The 20,831-nt window shown below is 41.3% G+C and overlaps 1 protein-coding gene and 1 long non-coding RNA gene across 3 annotated transcripts in view; one reads left to right on the top strand and one right to left on the bottom strand.

Annotated features, from left to right (window-relative positions):
* The first annotated feature begins 7,983 nt into the window (after positions 1-7,983).
* Positions 7,984-20,831, top strand: part of LOC110980607 (gamma-aminobutyric acid type B receptor subunit 1-like) — a 42,959-nt gene continuing 30,111 nt past the window's right edge. Inside the window, exons 1-2 of the mRNA XM_022237450.2 lie at positions 7,984-8,299; positions 14,375-14,512. Of these exons, the coding sequence (XP_022093142.2) occupies positions 8,054-8,299; positions 14,375-14,512 (384 nt within the window). The 5' untranslated portion in view covers positions 7,984-8,053. The remainder of the gene's footprint in view (positions 8,300-14,374; positions 14,513-20,831) is intronic.
* On the bottom strand, positions 10,992-18,900 carry LOC147797704 (uncharacterized). 2 transcript variants are annotated; one of them, XR_015426863.1, is made up of 3 exons: positions 14,431-18,900; positions 13,584-13,754; positions 10,992-13,037 (listed from the first exon to the last, which is right to left on the bottom strand). It is a non-coding gene; the product is annotated as an uncharacterized LOC147797704 (long non-coding RNA). The 2 variants fall into 2 exon arrangements; XR_015426864.1 differs by lacking the exon at positions 13,584-13,754.

Raw genomic sequence — 20,831 nt, 5'->3', positions numbered from 1 at the left:
TGCATTTATTGATCTCAGAAAAGCCTTTGATAGGGCTAACTTTGATCTGTTACTCATTAAGCTTGGCTCGCTAGGTTGTTCCGAAGCATCTCTATAGTGGTTTCGATCTTATCTTGATGAACGCACCCAAAGTGTTTGTTTCAAAGATACAACCTCAAATACTTTAGTTGTTAGAACACGAGTCCCTCAGGGATCTATATTGGGCCCATTATTGTTTTCTAGCCATGTAAATAGCTTGCCTAATTCTGTGAGTGATGGAATTATTGACATGTATGCCGATGATCTACGCTTACGGTTAAGGGAACGCATGTTGGTGAAACAAAGGAAAAATTGACCAACGGTAGGGCCTATGTGCCGTGTGATGAATTGGATAAACGCCAACAGACTTGCTCTTGATTTAGATAAAACTAATGTTATGATTATTGGGACAAGGGCTAAGCTAAAGAACACTGAGAATTTTAATGTAATCATCAATGGTATTGCTGTAAAGCATGTTCAGGTTGCTAAATGTCTTGGGATTTTAATTGATGAGGAACTACATTGGACCCAACAGGTGGATAAAATTACTAAAACTGTGCAATCTAAATTAGGCATGCTTCAAAGGGCCAAACCATATGTTCCCTCTGAATGCTTGACCCTACTCCATAACTCGTTTATTCAGCCCCATTTTGATTATTGTTCACATGTATGGTCGTGTAGATTTCGTCTGACTTGAAAAGCTTCCAAAGCGTGCAGAAAGAATAATCTTAAACAAGATTTATGATTCTTCGTCCGCTGACCCTTTTGTGAGTTAAAACGGATGCCTTTGAGCAAACGCTTTCAATATAATCGGGCTGTACTAATGTACAAATGTTTGCACAATTTGGCTCCGGCCTATTTGACTCCTGACTTTACCCAAGCTAAACAGGTTCACCACAACGCCACCAGACATGCTATGAATTCACTTGTTGCACCAAGATGTAAAACTGAATGTTTGAGGAATAGCTTGTTTGTCACAGGAATTTACAATTGGAACAAGCTAGATCAGTCAGTTAGATCGTTTCTTTCTAGTTTTAAAGTATCCCTGAAAGTGTTCATCGTGTAGTTTTTATCTTGTTTGTGTTATGCATATTCTATTTTTTTTTTACTTTTGTTTAATTTTTTTAAGCATGTTTTTTGTATATATATTTTATTCTGTCTTTTGTGATCAGTTGTCCTTCTGTGATCAGTTGTCCTTCTGTGATCAGTTGTCTTCTGTTTTAGTTGCTATAGATTTTTTTATTAGGCCTTCAGTTTTATTTTCCGTTTTATATGTTTTCTGTTTTATACACTTTCAGAAATGTATTACATGTACTTTATTTTTCTTCCTTAAATATTTTCTTATATTTTAATATCTTAAGTATAATTTTGTTATTATTTCCTTTTTAATTGATGACAGGGCCTTATGGAGGACCACTTTTGGTGAATAAGCCACCCTGGATAAATATAAGTGATACAAGTAATAATAATAATCAAGGGAGTGTCCGTGTGAAGCGCCCGCCATCCCTTTTTAAAACCTTTCAAGTCCGACATTCGACGTATGACATTCTGAAGTAGGCGTCTACAAGTACATGTACAAGTGGTGCATAGGCCTAGTACCCTGAAGTACAAAATTGGAAGGGAGCCCTATATTTCCCTTGACCTCGTGCGCTCGGGGAGGAAGCGAGGTTTTTTTTAGTGCAGTGTAAAATTCCTTTTTTTTGCACCAGACAGGTATAGTAATAATGATTTTCGTGGGTTTTCAGAAGACAAAGTGAAAAGAAATCCACCCGCCTGACAAAGTGGGGGTTATACCCCCTCCCCCGGGGTTTACTCCCGTGGCTCTGTATTCCCGAGAAAGCCATAATTAATATTGTTTTTTGAATCTGCTTTATAAACTGTTACCTGTTTAATTGGATGGTATCAGACTATTTTGGGATTCATGTGGGATCCAAGCCTCCCTTCAACTTCAAAATCTGGTATTCATGAAACATTAGAGTATGCTCTAGCGCAAATTATGAAATTATTCATCAGAGTAGACTTGGCACTTATTTGACGGGAAGTTTCATTTTATTGTTTCATTGAAACCCTCTTGCTGCTGCCTGGAAAAGTGAAGAGTTAATCTCGCTTTCAGTTTCAATATGGCCGACTCGTGGTCTAAAAGTAAAAGGTCACCCATTGCGCTTCCGGAACCCTCACGCGGTCCACCCATGGGGATTTTACATGGGGCTGTCCTATCACGTTCGATAACTTTTGGAAGAATGATTCTTAACTAAAACCACCCCATGAAACCCTCATGTTAGAATTTTACCCTTGTTTTCCTTTCCTTTATGTATTTTAGATTTTCGGAAATGATTGGTCAAATTTTGCAGGACATTTCTCTTTTATGTCAGGTAATTTTTCAGTTTCTATAAATTGATGTGCTAGAAAATATTTTCCAAGGGTCTTTTTCCGACTTTGATTTTTTAAGAAGCTACTTGGAAATAAGTATTACAAATTGTAAAAATTATTATTTTTCCTATCAAAGGGTTCCGGAAGTGTGCCATCAGGGGTCAACTTTTAGGCTCTATTTCACGTAAGTACCCAGCTCAGTGGGTCGGTTACTTGGTCAGACGCGAGGATAGCGTGAGGAGTCTCGTGGGTGTCAAATGGAACCCAGTCGCTTGCGCAAGTAAGGGGGGGGTAATCAAAATTAATGTGCGCTGTTTGAGTAAATAGGTCTATAGCCGCTTGAGGTGAAGCATTATTGGCCCCGTTTTTTTTTCGAGGCGAAGCCGATGGAAAATCGTTGAGAGAAAAAAATCGAATGCTCCATGGATCTCTATGGGAGACTATAGTTTTAAAATCATACACCGGGAGATATTACACTTCTTCCAAAGATTCTGGTAGATTTATGCAATTAGATGTATAAATTTGGACCTAGGTAGGTAGTCTACTCGAATGAGGAACTTGTTGAAAGTGTACCCACAGATCTCCCAAGTTTCTCTCCATGAAATCTTTGAAACCAGCGCTTTAGCATTGACCTCCGTGATAAGGAAGATCATAAGTCTGTAAACCGGCATGTGCGAAACTTGCAACATGCCAAACAAGACACAATCAGGAAAGCGAGAAGATTTTCTCTCAAAGTATTGTAAATTAACGTAAAATTGTAGGCGATGTGATATTTTATAACCATTTTATCACTTTCATCTCTGTACGTGCTCACCCAGCTGGAGGATGTGAAAAACGATGTGTACTGGACAATTGTAAGTGCAGATTATATTGGTATGCGTGTCTGGATGGGGTTGGGTGATTGATATCGGCTTTTCTCTCTCCGTTAAAAAGTTGGAGGATAATTTCTTCTCACTCTTGGGATTTACCCGTTAGTTAGGTTACGTTGCTTGTCATTCATTTTGTGCTACTTCCTCCCCAACTTCAAATCAAGGAGTACATCATTCAAGTATGAAACGGGAATGAGTAATCAGATCGATACCGTTCTTTTCAAGAATCCCCATCGACCTATCTCCAAAGGGCCACTCATCTGTCAAATGATGAACTGCCCAGAAACAAGGAGATTAATCGCAAAGACAATTTTTAAGTCGAGGAGCAATTTCCCTTCCTGCAGCCGGGGATGCGTCATTATAACGCAAGCTGCAAGCAGCGTAACTCAGGCACCTGCACGTCATAAAGTGTAGTGGAAACAGGCTCTTGAATCGTCTAATAGTTAACCTTTTCTGTAATCCGTGAATCCAGATTCTTAAAAAGGGAAATAACAGATCTTAATGCATCGTGCAACCAAGTACAGATACCTGTCATAATATATGATAAATCGGCGCGGCAAAGAGTTGTCGCTGTGTTGTTTCCACGAGCTGGAATGTATATCACTGTAAACAAAATTAGTCATTTTAACTAATAAAAGTAAATCTAGTGCTATGTCTAGACTGACTAATTTAAACTAGTCAGACAGGCCAGTGACTAACATTTATTCGTCAAAGATAAGTCATGTCAGTCAAACTTGACCAAAATCAGTCACTGTTAACTAAATATTAGTCCTCTCCTGATTTAATAAGTCATCGAGACCCGATTTTATATGAGTCATTTTGAACACAATGACTAACGGTCGTTTACATAGAAGCCCAAGTCTTGATTATAACTCGCCGTGGCGTAACAAATGCCCTATTTTATTAACCGTATAAATACATATGCTTTGGATTTTGGGTAGGAAATCAGCGTTAAAGGTATAAAGGACCGTTTTTCCTTCGTGTGCGCTTTGTTTGAAATAATTGCTCAAAAAATTGAGATGGTCAATTGTTTCATAACGCACCTATTAAGTTTTAGTTCTGCGATTACAGTTGGCCTATTTAGAGAAAACGTAAAATTCTGAATCTCATATTCACAAAGCCTTGTTGATATTATGTTTTGTATAGCACCTTACCAACTGCAACTTAGAATGCATGCAGGCGGACAGGTGTATTTCATACTTTCTTTTACCATTAGGCCCCTTACATGTTTAAAACTTGCCAATATTATTATAACTTGGGTTTGGGCCTTGGGTTCAGAACGCGTTTGAATTCCATTTCCTCAGTTTCATTCAAAAGTGGGTGTCTTTTGGCTTGTATTTGTAAATCACCTGTTCTCCGCTCTCTTTATCGATAACCTAAGACACAGGTTTTAGTGCAATTACTGTCTTAAAGACAAGTACATCTTGGTCGGTTATATTTTTTGGATAGCTGCAAATGAAAGATACTGGTTGGATTAAGTGTGATCGTGACTACCGCTCGTGGTTGCGCCCGAATCATAATTGGCAACGACGGGATTGCTTAGGGAGACTATTCATCGGTTGCAGACGTTTTTTCCATCGACTGGCTTGTTTGTGCCTTCTGCAGCCAGGAACGTTGGAAAAACATTTCACGCGACTATTTGTTTAAAAGGGGGTGGGGTTGATGGGATTTTACTGTCTCGTTGTAGACCATTAGAAACGGTACGCGTACTAGGAGTGTGCGACTTGGAAAATCTGCGCACAAAAAGGTTTTAAGGGGGAGCCTTTACACCCGTAATTTAGTTATCTTGGCTAAGATGCCTTAAATCGTTAATGTTGTCAACACGCATTCGGCTTGGTGCAGATTTTTCGATTCTGTTCACACTGGGGTTTCTCTTTCACCAATGTTCCACTCAATTTCAATTTCACGCGCACATTGAAGGATTTTTCTGGGCCATTCACGTTCGTTTTAGTCATTCCACTCCGTTCTTGCACAGACACCCAAGGCTACAGTTTGACCACGTCAAAGTTTAATCTCTTCTGTCTTTTTCAAACTTTTGCGATCCAAATAAAAGTCATCAAAGTGTGCAGGATCTTTTATCTTGATATCTGCCTTTAAATGTAAGTTATTCTGTGTAATATTTTTGTTGCATATCATTTTCATGATGTCAATCATTTTTGTATCCTAGACTCATGATTTAATTTGTATCCATGTCAGTGTCCTGAAACACTGGAAACCTAGACTTGAAATCAAGTCGTTTTGGAATAGTCGGCCGTGTTTGTCGTCCATGAGCCAGCAGCGCTGAGCCCGTTCACCGTTATATCCCCCCCTTATCTTTCAGGGTTAAGTGCTTTTGAAAGAAGGGAAATTGGAAATACAAACTAGCACTTTCTCATTATTTTGTGAAAATAAGGGACCGTCCCCGGATCCACCCTTTTTTTCAAGACCTGGTCGTTCTTGTTTTTTTTATTGATATCAAAAGTACGTTTTCGAGAAATATAATTTGCATTGCATTTGGTGGAGATTGTTGGGTGCATCTTGTTTTGAAAAAACGTGCGAGCTCCCCAAAACGTGACTGTCGATGTCTTTAATTAGATAAGCCCGAAAACCGCCCAACAACAACATAAAAGACCGGACCATGCATCAGCCTGTTCAGTCTACGTAAATACACGCAACAAACCCGGGCCGTTTTTCAATACTCAACGTCGGCTCCGTCTCAGGCTTCAACTGTTTTTATACTAGCTGATTTTGAAGCTGTAAGCGCAGTAATCAGTCTCATAGTGCCACAGAACACCAAATAAGACGCAAGAAAGCCAAAATTACAGTAATCCAATGTAATCCAAACGCTTCAGGCCCACAATCGGGGATTGGTTTTTGGAACGAAGCCTGAGACGGAGATGAAGTTGAGTATTGGAAAACGGCCCCGGATATGGACTTCCCACACTGGACACGCAGAGGCGTTGCGTGATTAGTTGGCACGACAATAATGGCAATATCACTATTTTTCGTGACTATGGTATTTTCTCCAAAACACTGTGAATGGCCTCCAATATCACATCCACCCAAAACGTACATCACCTTTTCATTTGTGTACAGGCATCACATCCGGGCCGTTTATTAAACTCATTCCGCAATCTCAGCCTTGTACGCATTCATGCGTAGAGATTTCTAGAAATAACTGCACAAAATGGCGATTTAAGCGCCCATTGGTTTGAGAGCAGCCTATACATCCATCGTTATGGCCCTATATTGTGGTGTAGGCTATGCATGAACGCCATTGAAGGGTCTTGTATTTGTAAGGGGGTCGTACATAGAAACAAGCTACACTTAAATATATAGTTCCCCCGAGGGATTACAAAAATATGAAGAAGAAAAATATCAAAGAATAAAGAAACTAAAATAAACTTCACGAAAGAGAACGTGTTCTGGCATTTGGTACTATGACAGGATTCTGTTTGCCAATTGCATAATACAGGCCTTTTTATTCTGTTCCGTTAGGCTCTTGGGTTATTATGAACGTGGATCATTAGGAATACCTTGGCAGTTAAATAATTGTTTCACCCCTTTTCTCCGTGCACGTTTACAAATTTGCTCTTACTGGGCCCCCGTTTTTTATTAAAAAAAATCTAGCGCGCGTTTGAACAGACACTCTGCACTCTCCGACTATCAGCCATCAGGCTATTTATAGCCCAATGCATTGCAGCCTACAGAGCCCCATTAATAAAAGTTCTACCCTCAAGATATACTGTGTTAATGAGTTCCAAGAGCCGTGGACTAGGGGAATTGAAGAAATATGGCACTGAACCTCGGGTTTGGATTTTGGGCTACCAATTCTGAACAATTTGGATGCAATCTGGTCCGAAAGTGGCACAATTTAGCCGTTGTGCTTTTGCGAAATGGCTACTTTTCCAGTTAGGGAAATATCCTTCGTCTTAGGAGTGCATGCTTTGGGTGAGAATTTCTCAAGTTATTGGTCAACCCACCAATAGTTAATAAAAAAAAAAGGAAAGACAACATGTTTATCACATTTTTTCTGCAGCCCGAACACGTGAGAGTTATGATGTTTTAAAAACGTTAAAAGTAGGCCATTACTAGTGACTACGGGAATTCATCCAATGAGGTGTACCCGTAATGAGGCTACCGTCCTATACACTCGTACACAATTATACCAAGTCCAAATGAACAGGCTGTATGCGTCAGAAATAACACATGCATCTGTTCAGTTCGCTGGCTGTCTTTTAGCGCATGCGTTATTTTCAGCTCCAGCCAACACTTTGAGAATTTACCACAATAATAGGTAAAATAATCAGAACACGTCCTCCTTGTTTTGGTGTATAAACGGTGGCGCTGTGTTATAGGTGCGATTGGATGTTATGTTTAGTGTCATATTTCTCTTATCTTCTCAGCGATCCGAAAGAGGAATCATGAGCCGCGTATCGCGCGCTTCTCCACAGCTTTATGATATATTAAATTCGATTGTTCGTTTGCTGTTATACCGACTGCTATTTGCAGCCGCAAATTTAACGCGGCAATAATAATGGAGTCATATGTCACAGGAATAACAACTCTATCGCTTCCGTTTCTTTCCAGGGCGTCAAATTAACTCCGTTGCTCAAATTTCCTCTGTGAAATCAACCGATAAATGGGAAAAACGAGGGCCAATTAGCTGGTTTACCCACGTGACTTCCTGGAACCAATGACAATGCAGCGGATGTAGAATTTCTAGCTATTGCGCCGGTACGGCGTGTGTGGTAGCCATGGCACTGTGTACCGTAGATACAATCGCACACCTCGTCGCACTATGCGCTTAGACAGGAATGAAAATGGACGCACTTCACCAACAGTTCCTATTCACCACATCCCTGATCTTCCTGTTCCTCACCACGGAGACCTTATGCCTCACCAACATTACCCTAGGGGGTCTGTTCAGTTTTGGGGGTGCCGGTACAGACTGGGACGGCAGTGCTATACTCCAGTCCACACTGTTGGCGTTGCAACACGTCAACGAAGACCCCAGCGTGCTACCGGGATACTACCTGAAGCTGGACGTCAAGAATTCAAAGGTGAGATTATTTCGGGAATTTAACTAGGAGCGTGTCTAACATTAGTAAATTGTACAGGTGTCCAGGACGACACAGGCCCAAGGCTCAAGATCCACGTGAGCATGTGGTCCCGTTCAGATTTGGAGGAGACAAACACCCTGCGATCTTTTAAGCAACTGCCATCCGCAGCATCAGTCGGCAGTGTGTCCAAGCAATCACAGCTTGCAAAGGCGGTCCTACGACTTGATTAAAGCCAGCTACTCTGTGACATTAAGTTGAAAAGGGGGGAAACGGATGATTAATTAAGTACTGCTGCGGTATCACCTCCTATTAAGTAAGCCTACTATTGTGATGGAGACTCAGCTGACACATATTCATTAGGCCTAGATTCTGCTTTTCACTGCAGTTTGACAGAGCGGTGGTCATTATTTGCAATTCAATTTCTACCATTGATGAGACCTGCTCGTTCAATTAGCAGGATGATTGAAAATTCGACATTAAAGGTGAATAGACAGTTTGTCTGTTGTGCATGTTGATATCATTTATAGTAGAAGTACTCAAGACTTTATGGCAGGTGCTTTAATTAATTACCAAATGAAGCTTCAGCCATGTCAGTTCGTTATAATTATTTCGAAATTAAAACCGAACAATATACCGCTGGGTCTAGTTATTCGAACGACCGGTTGCTGCTTCATCTCTTGCTTTGCTCCAAACCAGCTATACACGGGTTTTAACACTTCATGTTCGCGTGTAAATGCCTGCAGGATCATTGATATCCAAAGACAAGATCGGCAGCGCGGTCTTGCCTGGAGGCTGCCGTGGGTCATGTGGTGAGAGAAAATGCATTCAAAAATAATCACAGGATGCTATCATGCATACCCGGTTCCGACTGAAACGACCACCCCAACAGGACGTCGAATGCTCGACCGGCAGTTGAAATCGTTTCGAACGACTCTAGAATGCCTTTATATCAGACAACGCTCTTTCCACGAGCTGAGCTCAATGCAAATAAATTTTAACATATGATAACTGGGGTATTCTACCTCATAAAATGAACCTCACAATACAACGGCAGCCTTGATGTTACTGATGACAAGGCAAATGTATGATGTTGGCTCTCTAAATTGTAATGTGGACGCGGTAATTTGTCACACCAGACGTTGCCCTTACACCAACGTATAATTATTCACTCTGTCTTCTCAGTGAAGTCCGAGAGTTGCTTACTTGTGCGCACTCGATAACCGAGTTTGCTAGTGTTGGAAGGCTGGCTCGAATCCAACGCAGCAGCGGGTACCGCTAAATTAATATCAAAGGTTGATGCAATTATATGATTTCAATCCAAATCCTATGGGACAAGAACCTACCTGGTAGGCTTAATCACATTGGAATCACTTAAACGGCTTGATGTTTATCCTTTTCCTTGACCCGTATGTGTTCATTCTCACGTGCATTGTTTTGTAAGCAGGGGAATTGGTCTTGCTGGTTTTGAAGTTTATTCAATGTCCACGAAGCGGCACGGCGAGAGTTCTGTGCGTATTGTCTTTTCTTCTTCGGCTACTGCGCGCGGCTTTAATGAAGTACACTCGCACCGTCTAAATCAATAGTCTGCTCAGGTCGCTTTTAAGTTTTTTCTATCTTATCTCAAGGTGCGTCAGTCTGCATCAAGAGTGACTTTAGGGAGGGTGACACCTTTTATACGCACGCAACTCGATGCGTGATGCGCAAGGGCGAATCCGTGTGGGGGCCAGAGGGGGAGTCAAACGGGGGTCATGCCTCCAAGCACCCCCCAATATTTTTGGTTTGGAGATGGTGAGGGGAAGCTGAGTTTCTTTGTCTATTTCATTCGATTTCCGTCCAAAAAGCGTTTAAAATTCCTAAAATATAGCCCACGCCTCAAAAAGTCTGCAGGCCCTATTAAAGTTGCATGAAAAATAATTGCAACTTTTGGCCCCTCAAAAATTTGGTCATCGATTCTCCCTCAGTTGGGCAAGCGCTTCGGAGTACTTTCTTCCTCCAATACTCGGCTTCAGCTTCGTTTCTATCTCTAGCTTAACCTATTTTTTAAAACCCCTCGAGAGAGTTTGAAGTTGTTTGCTTGATGATAAGTCCAATGGAGCCACTTGGATATCGAAATAGATATATTAAAGCCAAATATCAAAATATTTATAGCAATTTAAATACGGTAGGCCTTTATTCGAGGATCAGTTGCAGAGACAAAGCCCTAGACGGAGATGAAACCGAGCATTGCCAGTGAAAACCCCACCAGTATCTGAACTGAACAGGTATATACACTGCCCTGGCCTCCAGCCTTTCCGTGTATTAAAAAAGGGTTCTGTACGAAATGATGATTTCTGGAAAAAAGCATTTAAAGATTAGAATACAAGTGTTCTCTTTGTCATACCCTCAAATTGTGGGGGTTCGATTGCCAAGGGAAGGAATTTCGAGGTTCAAAATTTAACGCCAGTTGCAATCTGAGTCGATGTGTATCCTTCAAAATAATACATTGACAAAAATCTCATGGCTTTGTTGAAGAAAATGGATTCAAAATCACACAGCATTACTCTATTTCATGGCTGCAGGTTTGTAATAAGCCTTCTATTGTGTTTGCAATGAGAACTGGCACACCGTGCGCCGCGGCTTACCCGACGGCTTAAGGAACGCGTGGGACATGCGTGTCCTCGGATTTCACTGGGAGTCTAGTGAATTACTGCCATTGATAATATGATGTTCATGTTATTTATTGCGTTGCAAACAATTAATGACAGCACATTACCTCATGCTCACTTTACATGTTGTTTAAGGATGTTTGCGCATACGAAAAAACATTGTTCTACGCCTACGTCTACGCTACCGGACCTGCAGGATCTCTGTTGAACAATTATTTCTTTCGTTGAGTTTCAGTGTAGTGTTGTCAACTGTTGAAAACTACAAATAATGTTTTGCAGGACCAATCTCAAGAAAGCTTGGAAAAAGGAAGAGTAGAATATGAATTCATATCCATCGGGTTACAACCATGGGTCGCTCCTACCAGTGGAAAAGCTCGAATGTCACGTCTGGACATTTTATGGTATTGCTGGATACGTTTCAGTATAGTTATTATAATTATTTATTTGTCATCATAAAAACAAATGTACACAAATGGCAGGAACTGAAAACGAGAACGATAATCACTGTTGCCTGCAGGTATTCAGTCCCAAGACAAATCCAAATAGGCCTACAAGCAAATAGACAAAAATATCACAAGGACACACATACAAAAGATACATAAAAAGACGTGAAAAGGTCAAAAATCAAAAACCATTAAAACAAGAATATTTAAAAAATAAAATTGCACATTGAAAGACTGTTTTTGCATCATTTTACATTAGCAATTCGAAGTAAAAGTAGACCGATGATTGCTAAAAGACAATTACCATGTCGTGTGTACACTCCAATCAAACTTCGAACTTCCAATTGCAGTTTAGGAATACACCTGATTCTGTTAGATTGTTGACAAAATGTTTCAAGTGAACACACAAGCAAATCTGAACGCAAAATAACTGGCAGTTTTTCCCAGAGTTGGGGGAGGGCATGTATTGGGCTATGATGCAACCAATCAGTACGGGCAGTGACATGAACCAATTCAAATCATCAATATGCCTAGGGCAGACTGTAACATTACCGGTTACGACACCAGCTGCAACAACATAGAGATGTGAACACAAATGAAAGCAACAAAGAGGTTTCAGACGTTCGTTGTTTGTCATTTCCATTCGTCGCTGTACCAAGATGAAACGAAGGGCTCTTCTTTGAGTTTGGTTGACCTCAACAATAATAATGTTGCAACGTTTTTGGTTGAAAAGATGCCGCCCCGTAACTTGATCGTAATGTTCAGGCAAAAACACTATTGATTAACGTTCTTGCAACATCGTCTTAGTAAAGGCATTGACTTTCCCCAAATATTTAAGCTATTTTGTGTATAAATTTTGGCTTTAGATAACAGAACAGCGATTTCTTCTGCACTGCAGAAGACTAGAAAATGCAGAGTATAATCATGGCATCTGCAAGTTGGTTAAAATTCAGTGGTTAATGCTCATTTACATTTTCCGCTTTCCTCACACGCCATGTGATGTCACAGGGCGTGGGTTGACTTACAATAATACTATTTCAAAATATTACAGTGCATTTGAGTGTAAACAAAACCGTGGCAAAAGAACTATCTGTCCAAGGCTTGAATGAGATTAATCTAGTTACAAGGTCACTGAAACTGGAACGCAATATCACCAGATTTCTGCAGTGTCTTGATTATGTTTTGTCGACATGCTGCAGGATTCCTGCACGTGTACCGTGTAGTCTTTAGTTATTACCGATTTCACTCCAAGATCATTTGATTTCCTTATTCTGTCTCTAATTTCTTCCATACTTACATTTCCACTTACCATTTTACAAAGTAAGTATGTATTGGAATATAAAAACGACCAGTAAAGTTTTATTTAAGGTGTAAATATACTTAATCATAATATATTAATGAGTGATAAGAATCCACTTATGCTATAATGCAAATCTTGGGATACTCGGGTACATTTACATGAAAATCTGCCTTGAGCAGAAACAACACTTTATCAGTTGAAAAGAGCCATGTGGAGCGGTAATGTTCATTTTGCTGGTAGCGACGCCACCCGTAACGCGGGCATTCCATAGTCGTTCGTGAACCAGCGAAATGCAGTTTGGACCAAAGGAGCCTCCGTTGGTAGGACATTCGCACCCTCTCTTGGTCCAGCTAAGGGTAAATAACCAAAGTCAGTATTATTTCTGGCTACCTGATCCAAACTACACAATCCTGAAAACTTAGATCTTCTTACTCAAAAAGAGTAATTCCAATATAACTAATGGGTCCCTACCCCTGTGCCCAGTTTGGGGTACGTCATATTGTCTTTTTTGAACAAACGAGCGTCTTGTTCGTGTCTGTGCGTGTTTTGCCCACAACCATCTGCTTTTGGGATTGAAATTCTCTGGGAAGCCTCAACCCCTAAATATATAATGCGCAGAACTAAACTGTGGTATCAATATGTAAAGTATGAAATCTGGCAGTGTCGCCAAAGCTTTTCATCGCCTCAGCCTAATATCTTGGGCTTGAACATTCAGAGTTAAAAATTGATTGATTGATTTTATCGTACATGTGATGGGAAACACAAATATAGTTTTCTTGGACGACGTTTTCCAGACGGAGACATTAAGTCTCTTCATATCCATCAGGGAAAAGGTTCTGCATGACACTAGCCTTTCTGTTGATGACTTTAAATCTATTATAAGTGCCATGCATTACCTATAGGTACGGAGATCTTCAGGTCTCAGTTTTTCTGGATCATTCATTCATTGATGTATCTTTTCATATTCGGGGAGATCAAAAGTAAATGGGGAATCATGGAGATAGACAGATCCGTCTTCAGGGGATTGGTTTAGGTGTGTGGCGTGTAAGACGCCGAGGAGACATATCCTGCGGGGTGGGGTATCCAATGGCAAGTATTAGCGTCAGCGAAACTGGATTGAACGTGCCTGAGTAGCTTTCTCCATTGAAGGTAATATCGGGATAAATTTGGAACTTTACTGAGCACTAAATTCATAATTTTGCCTCTATATAAGCAGTCTTATCAGCTACGTGCTACACGGAGATTGTGTTAAAAATTGTTTCAACAGTTATCTGCTCTGCCTTCTTCTTAATGTTCTTCTTGATGTTACCCTGTCCATCTCACAGTTCCCTGCTGTGCAAACCATACGCTACGCAGAATATCAATGGTCAATACGAAATTCAAACAGTGCTTTGTGTTATCCTGAGCAGAGCTTTAGACAACAGCGATACATGTACAGTGGCGAATTTAACGTGGTGCAGTTTCCGATGCATCGCAAACCTTTCTTCAATTTATTTGAGTACATGGACCATAACTGACATTTCGTGCCTTCTGTTGCTTTTGTAGAGCTGCCCTCGACACTTCAGTGGTACCTGCCGTGTCGTATTTCACGTTCTGAATTTCACGATTCGTCGCAGACTTTCCTTCAATTTAATGCTTGAGAACATGAACCATAAATGACACTTTGTGTCTTGTTTTGGTTTCATAGTGCCGTCCTGGCGAAGGGATGAAGGGGTTCGTGGATCTAATCAACGAGGAACCCACCAAGCTGATGCTCCTTGGAGCGAGCTGCTCCGTCGTCTCTCAGCCAGTAGCGGAAACAGCTCAACACTGGAACCTAGTACAGGTAAAGGGGAAGATGAGTTAAATGAAGGGACCTGAAATTTTGGTAATAATGACAAGCTATACCACTGTGCAAATTCAAAATTCGTAACAATTTAAATGAACCACTGACCTTTTTTCATGAATGCTGGAACCAAAGCACGCGGTCCATGCCGTGTGTTAGAAACCTGTTATCAGTGAAATTACTCTGTTGAAAGAAACATTTACATGCCCTAGTGGCAAAATAATCGCAGTGCTTTGTTCGTGGTGTTCTTTTTGAGACTGTGGGGTTATTTCACCGTAGTCCACGAATCGACTTAGGACGGCAATCAATCAAGAAACTTGATCCGTGAAACGTCTACGGTTGATCGATGATGGAGTGCAAGGCACCTTGCCTGCTGAGTAAACACACAAATCTGTCTCCACGTTTACACGATGTATCATAAAGTCCGAAATGGTTAAAAAGTGCGCTGCTCTTGACGAGCGGGAATTTTTTTTTTATTTTGGAGAAGCCTTGCAGTTCTTTCCGAGGGAAACTACTCCTCGTTTGTTGTAGCGTTATTTCTGTAAAAGCGTCAGATTTGAGTAAGATTTTCACAGTCTCCCTGCAAATCCCCCAGGATTGCCGACTTCGAATTGGCGAATTCCTTTTTTCAGACGATTTTAATTAAAACATTCCCAACAGAGTACGAACAGTCAGTTGTATTGGGGTGATGGCCGTAACACAAAAGCAAAAAATTGAAGTTCTTGATATGCCATAGTTTCTTAAAAATGATATGCTGTCATATCCCATTGGCCAAGAAATGATTATGAAAAGATAACTTGCTAAATTGCGAAATAGTCACAGCCTGTTGAAACTTGTACAGCAAAGGCTAGTGCATGGACCGCGCTCGACAGTTCATCCCGGATATTGGCTGAAATTATTAATGCTGGATATTTCAAATTGACAAGGTGCACCACATGTTGAAAAACGTTTTATGTTATACGTGATAAAATTCAAGTATAAACCCCAGACATTTGATAACTTACATCCACTGCAGTACCTTGGAGATGTTTCTTTACATTATAAAGTCTAATGACATCTAAACAAGGTATCGGCTTTTAAGTTATTTCTGCCCTTGATGTGTTTAATGACAAGATCAAAATCTTGAAAAGTCAGGCTCCTCTCTGCCCTTGATATGTTCAATGACAAGATCGAACTCTTGAATAGTCAGGCTCCAACCTAGTTACCTTTGGTTTTTGTTCTTCATCTTTTGTACGTACGAACACCCACAAGTCGTGTTCGCTGCATGTACACTACATTGACTCTGCATAGATGCAGCATAGAGAATATACTTCAAAGTGTTGTACAGCGAGAATGACCGCCAGTGCTTCTTTCTTGATAGTTGAATAAATTCTTTGATGAGGTTTCAGCTTTTTCGAGAAATAACAAACAGGATGGCAAACTCAAGTTTCATCTTCTTGCATGTAACAACACTAATCCAACTCCGGCATTACTGATATCTACTGCTAACATGAAGGCTTTAGTGAAGTAAGGGTCAGAAAAAAATAGATGCATTGACTAGCAGGGATTTAATCATCTGAAAAATTTGTGTGCATCTCTGTGTCTAGACAAACTTAGTGTTTTTACTAAACCAAGTCGGTCAGTGGTAAAACCACATCCAAAATATTGCGGCTAAATGTCCGTTAATAACTGGAAATAAGACTAGGAAGCGCATCACTTATTTAGTTCTAGGTAGGGACTTCGCCTTGTCCTATGACGTGACCAAGAAAGGTGATCTTACTTCACCAGTCGCGCTTTGAGATATTAAATGCACTGTTAGTTTAGCTTCAGTCACTGGTATTTTCCGTATGTTCTTCCCATCTCATCATGCCAAAAGGGAGTATCTTATACCGATAAGATCCTTGTGGTATCACAAGGACAGATATTTTGCACTAGGTTTGAGAGATATAGCAAGTGACCTGGAAGCAAATCATAGGTGCTGACAAATTTGGCTTTTCCAATTTAATTTGCATACAGCCATCGATTCTTGGCACTGGGCAAAAATCTGACTTTGAGATCGAATTTACTCTTCTAAAATCGTTAAAAAACGCAAAGGTGAACGGGGCTTTGGAACTAAAATGCAAGGTGCACTCCATGAACTGCTGTACCTTTATTTCTTCACTAAACTGAACCTGTTTAAATGGGCCACACCCATAGAGATGTTGCTATATAGGTTTGGCATCTCCCATGTCTGCGTCACTGTGCGCTTCTTCAGTTCTTCCAGGTACATTGGGAAACAAGTGTCCATATTCCGCTGTTGTCAGTTATGTGACTTAACCTATCAGGAAGATTTTCAGTATATTCTGTGAATTACTTAGTCCAAGGTTACATTCTAGTCTGTAGGTACTTTCTTGTACACCTTCATTCGGCTTTTCATCTATTACAGATTCTGAAGCAACAAGTTTGGTTTTAATTTCTACCTCCACATTTCTTATATTATAAGGCTTAAACATGTTAATGTTAGAGTCGTTTAGCCTTACACCAAGGTGTGCAGACAACATAATCCAAGTCACTCAATTTTTGATCCATGATATAATGGTTCACCGTATCTTGCTTGGAGTGGCTGACCTACAACAAGTAACAAACAAGTAACAAAACAAGAACCTCTCTAGCTTTTTGTAAGTCTTCATGTCATCTTGAACACTTTTCAGCTTGGTCTGAGCAAACTCACAAGATGTTTTAAGACGCTCTTTCAAGCGCAAGACATAACTCAGGACACTGTCCTACGCTTGATCACCTGCCATGCATTATCTCTTAAATCGATGCTGAAGGCCCTCTGATACTGTGTCCAAACTCAAAATCGAAAGGACTGTAACCTAGAGATTCGTTCACTACACAAGCAGCGAGGAGTAACAATTTGAGTCCCTTCATTATTCCGGTCTTTCATACGCTCAAAGCAGTATGTCCTAAGCATTGATTTCAGGGTTTAATAAAACCGTTCAAGTGTTTGCGCTCTGTGGATAAAAGCTCGATGTGACAAGAGCAATGCCTAACGCACTAAGTTGTTCACGGAATAGTGCTTTAAGGTGACGTTTGTACCCTGATGCTAAGGTTCGGCTCTTAATGGAAATGGCCTGATATTGGTTTGGCAATGGCCTTACACAATCAGTGATCACTTTGCTGAAAGGCTCATCAAAGGCAGGTATTGGTTTCAAAGGTGCCTAAGGTGGATATTGGTTTGGCTTTCGAACCACATGACAAACATGGCAAGTTCCACTGTATACAGCAACGGACTGCCTAAGTAGGCGTGGATCCCTGGATCACCCCCCCCCGCTGTGAGACTAAAAAAGAAGAAAAACTGGAGAAAATGATAAATAATATTAAAAAAACTAAAGTAAGTGCACCCATACCATTCAAACAATATATGTCATTCATAACGTTTCATCATCGTTTCTGCTTGTTCGCAGATATAAGACATTAAAAAGAATCTCCGGCCTGACCCCAACCGGGAAAAATTCCAGGATCCACCCTGCTAAGGTTTGACAAGTAAAAGTGCAGAAGTATACGGTCACAAATTTTACCTACACCTAGGTGAACTGCCAAAGTGTCCTGCGCTACCAACCAAAAGTACACTGCAAAGGAGCTTTGGTCTCAACAGACTGTTACATTCAATTCACGATACAGTCAGATTTACAGCAAAATTGTCAAGTTCAAAAATACACCCAAAACTTTCAAATTGAACCATCAATGCAAATTTACTAAATGACACTTAGGCACAACAAACCAATATACCACCAAGGCAAAATACGCCATTGAGGCTCTTGGTAATACGCCACAAAGGCAAATATACGCCACTGAGACAAAATGTGCCATTAAGGCAGAATACGTCACGACATAAGGCAATTTACATGCACAAGGTGACTCACTAGCCGGTAAGACAGTCTACACAAAAACAATGTAACTATGAACTCATTAGAAAATAATTAATTATACCAAACCCTCCACCAAACTAAATTTCAATCCATCATTTCGCTAAAATCTTGCGTCAGCTCTTGCTTCGGCTAGATGCGCGCTGAAAACACCGTATCTGTTTTACGCACACAAGTTTTGCGCACTAATATAGAAAGCGTCCCCGTGCCATTCATGTACCATGCCGGGCTAGACATCGGTAGAAACCTCATGTGGTAATGAAATTCCTCTTATGTAGGGCCCTCTGAAAAAAATTAAGACCCAACTTCAAAAGTGGTTGCACATATATGCAAAATATACAGGATCAATTGTGCCAGAGGTATAAACATGATGCACGCACTGAGGAATACCAATAATTCAACCGTGGCAAATTCTTATTTAACCAATTTAAACGCAATTTACAAGAAAAGTGAATTCTTCTTATAGATATGTGGACTCCATCGTTGCCTGTAGTCGATCACCATATACTGCAGTCCGAAGTCATGAAGCTGCTTGGAAGTCTAAAATATTTCCCAAAGAAAACACTTGGCAGGCAAGCAAAAGGGGAAACCAAATTGTGCTAAGACCCAAAGAGCAAAGCTTTGGTAAAATAGAGAGCTTGCCGAAATAGAGCTGGACCACTGGCAACCAAGACAGCGAAAATGACTGACCTAGGGCACGGACGTGTGTAATAAAATCTGAACTTGCAATGCCCTTATTCAGCTCATAGAGATCATTGAATCCACTAGCGGCCATTTCATCGAGCCGAATACAAAAGCTTTCCTAGCAATGTCTGCCTTTGTTCTTCCTGACGTCAATACAAGCAAGCCAACCTACGCATTTGTATTTGGCGTTTAGTCTTTGGTTCAGGAGATGGGCAAAGTGTGCCCGCCAGCATTCAAGGATATCACCCTGTCCAGTCAGGAAGGTAGTGCCATTAATTGCAAGCAGAGGGCTGGACTGAGTTCCTCCATAGTCAGAAACAGTCCTCAGTGCTTGGTAGTAGCCTCTGGTGTCTCCCATGTCTGCTATTCTCTGGATTTCTTCAGCTTTCTGGTCCCACCACTCGTCTTCCATGTCTCTGAACTTGCGATGCAGTTCTGCCTTCACTCTGGTAAGCTCAGACCTGGGTCTTTGGCAGCTGGGCGTAGCGAGACAGGCCTGGTAAGCTTTGTGCTTGTCTTTAAGAAGCTCTAAGATGTGGAAGTCAGAGTCATCGAACCAGTCGTGATTCCTATCCCTTGTGTGACCCAGTACATCTTTAGCAGCTTTGTAAAGATATGAGCCGCAGTTCTGCCACTTCTCAGCAACAGAGAGAAGCGCTGAGAGAAGGTAAAGGAGAGGTCTTCCCTAGCACCGGACTCCTTGAGTCGACTGACGTTGAGCTTCTTGCTTGGGCGAGGGGCTGATCTCTGTCAAGGCTGGTGGATGGAAACCTTGAGCCGGCACCTGATCATGTAGTAATTAGTACCACATTTCTGGGCCTCTCGTGGCCCAAGAGATGCACACGTCACGGGTATTGCCCTTGGTGATCAGGATGTAGTCCAGAGGATAAGTGTGTCCGGATCTTGGGTGTCTTCATGAGATGAAGTGATGAGCAGGCACGTTGAACAGGGTGTTAGTCACCGTGAGTGAAAACTCGTTGCACAGCTGCAGTAGGAACTCTCCGTTGTTGTTGTAAGATAATCGTCCAAAATTTCCGAGGACTCCTGGCCATACATCTTGGTTGCGTCCGACTTAGTCGCTAAAGTCTCCAAGCACCACAACTGTATCTACGCTGGGTGTGTTCTGCAACACTTCTTTGAGTTGAGCGTAGAAAGCAGCTCTGTGCGCAGGGTCATGAGCCATCGTCGGAGCATTCATACTGATCAAGGTCATGTGCGTGGTGGAGGAGATTGCAAGTCGAAGGGTCATCAGTCGATCAGACACTGGGGGAGGCATTTCAGTCAGCTGGGGGAGTAACCGATTAGAAATGGCAAAACCAGTACCAGAAGTACCCTGTATTCTTAATCCTTTGGGGTTGCCAGACCAGAAAAAGGTATGGGTCTTCTCCCTCCTTTCTCCTGTGTCTGGGAGCCTCATCTCTGAGAGGGCAGCGATGCCCACACCAAAAGCATCAAGCTCTTTGTTAAGCAAAGTATTTTGTCTCTTGGGGAGGTTGGGGTTGTCGTCGAGGAGGGTTCGCACGTTCCAAGGTGCGATCTGTAGCTTTGATATGCAGTTTCGCCCACTGAGATGGAGAACCCGCTGACCGTGGGCAGCCAGTCAGGTTGATTGAAGGCTGAGCCTTTTTTTACCTTATGTTTTTTTAGATGTGTCCTCGGATTGAGGCAGGTTGGGAATCCCTTGAAAAAGGCCGCCTAGTCGCCCAGGAAGGACCTCACAGTACCTTCACCCTTCAGAAGCCGTGCTA

This window comes from Acanthaster planci, linkage group LG10 (genome assembly GCF_054643075.1).
Source record: "Acanthaster planci isolate LZ-2023a linkage group LG10, COTS_SCS, whole genome shotgun sequence".
NCBI lineage: Eukaryota > Metazoa > Echinodermata > Asteroidea > Valvatida > Acanthasteridae > Acanthaster > Acanthaster planci.
The sequence above is the reverse complement of the archived record's forward strand: the minus strand, read 5'-3'. Positions and strand labels throughout refer to the sequence as shown.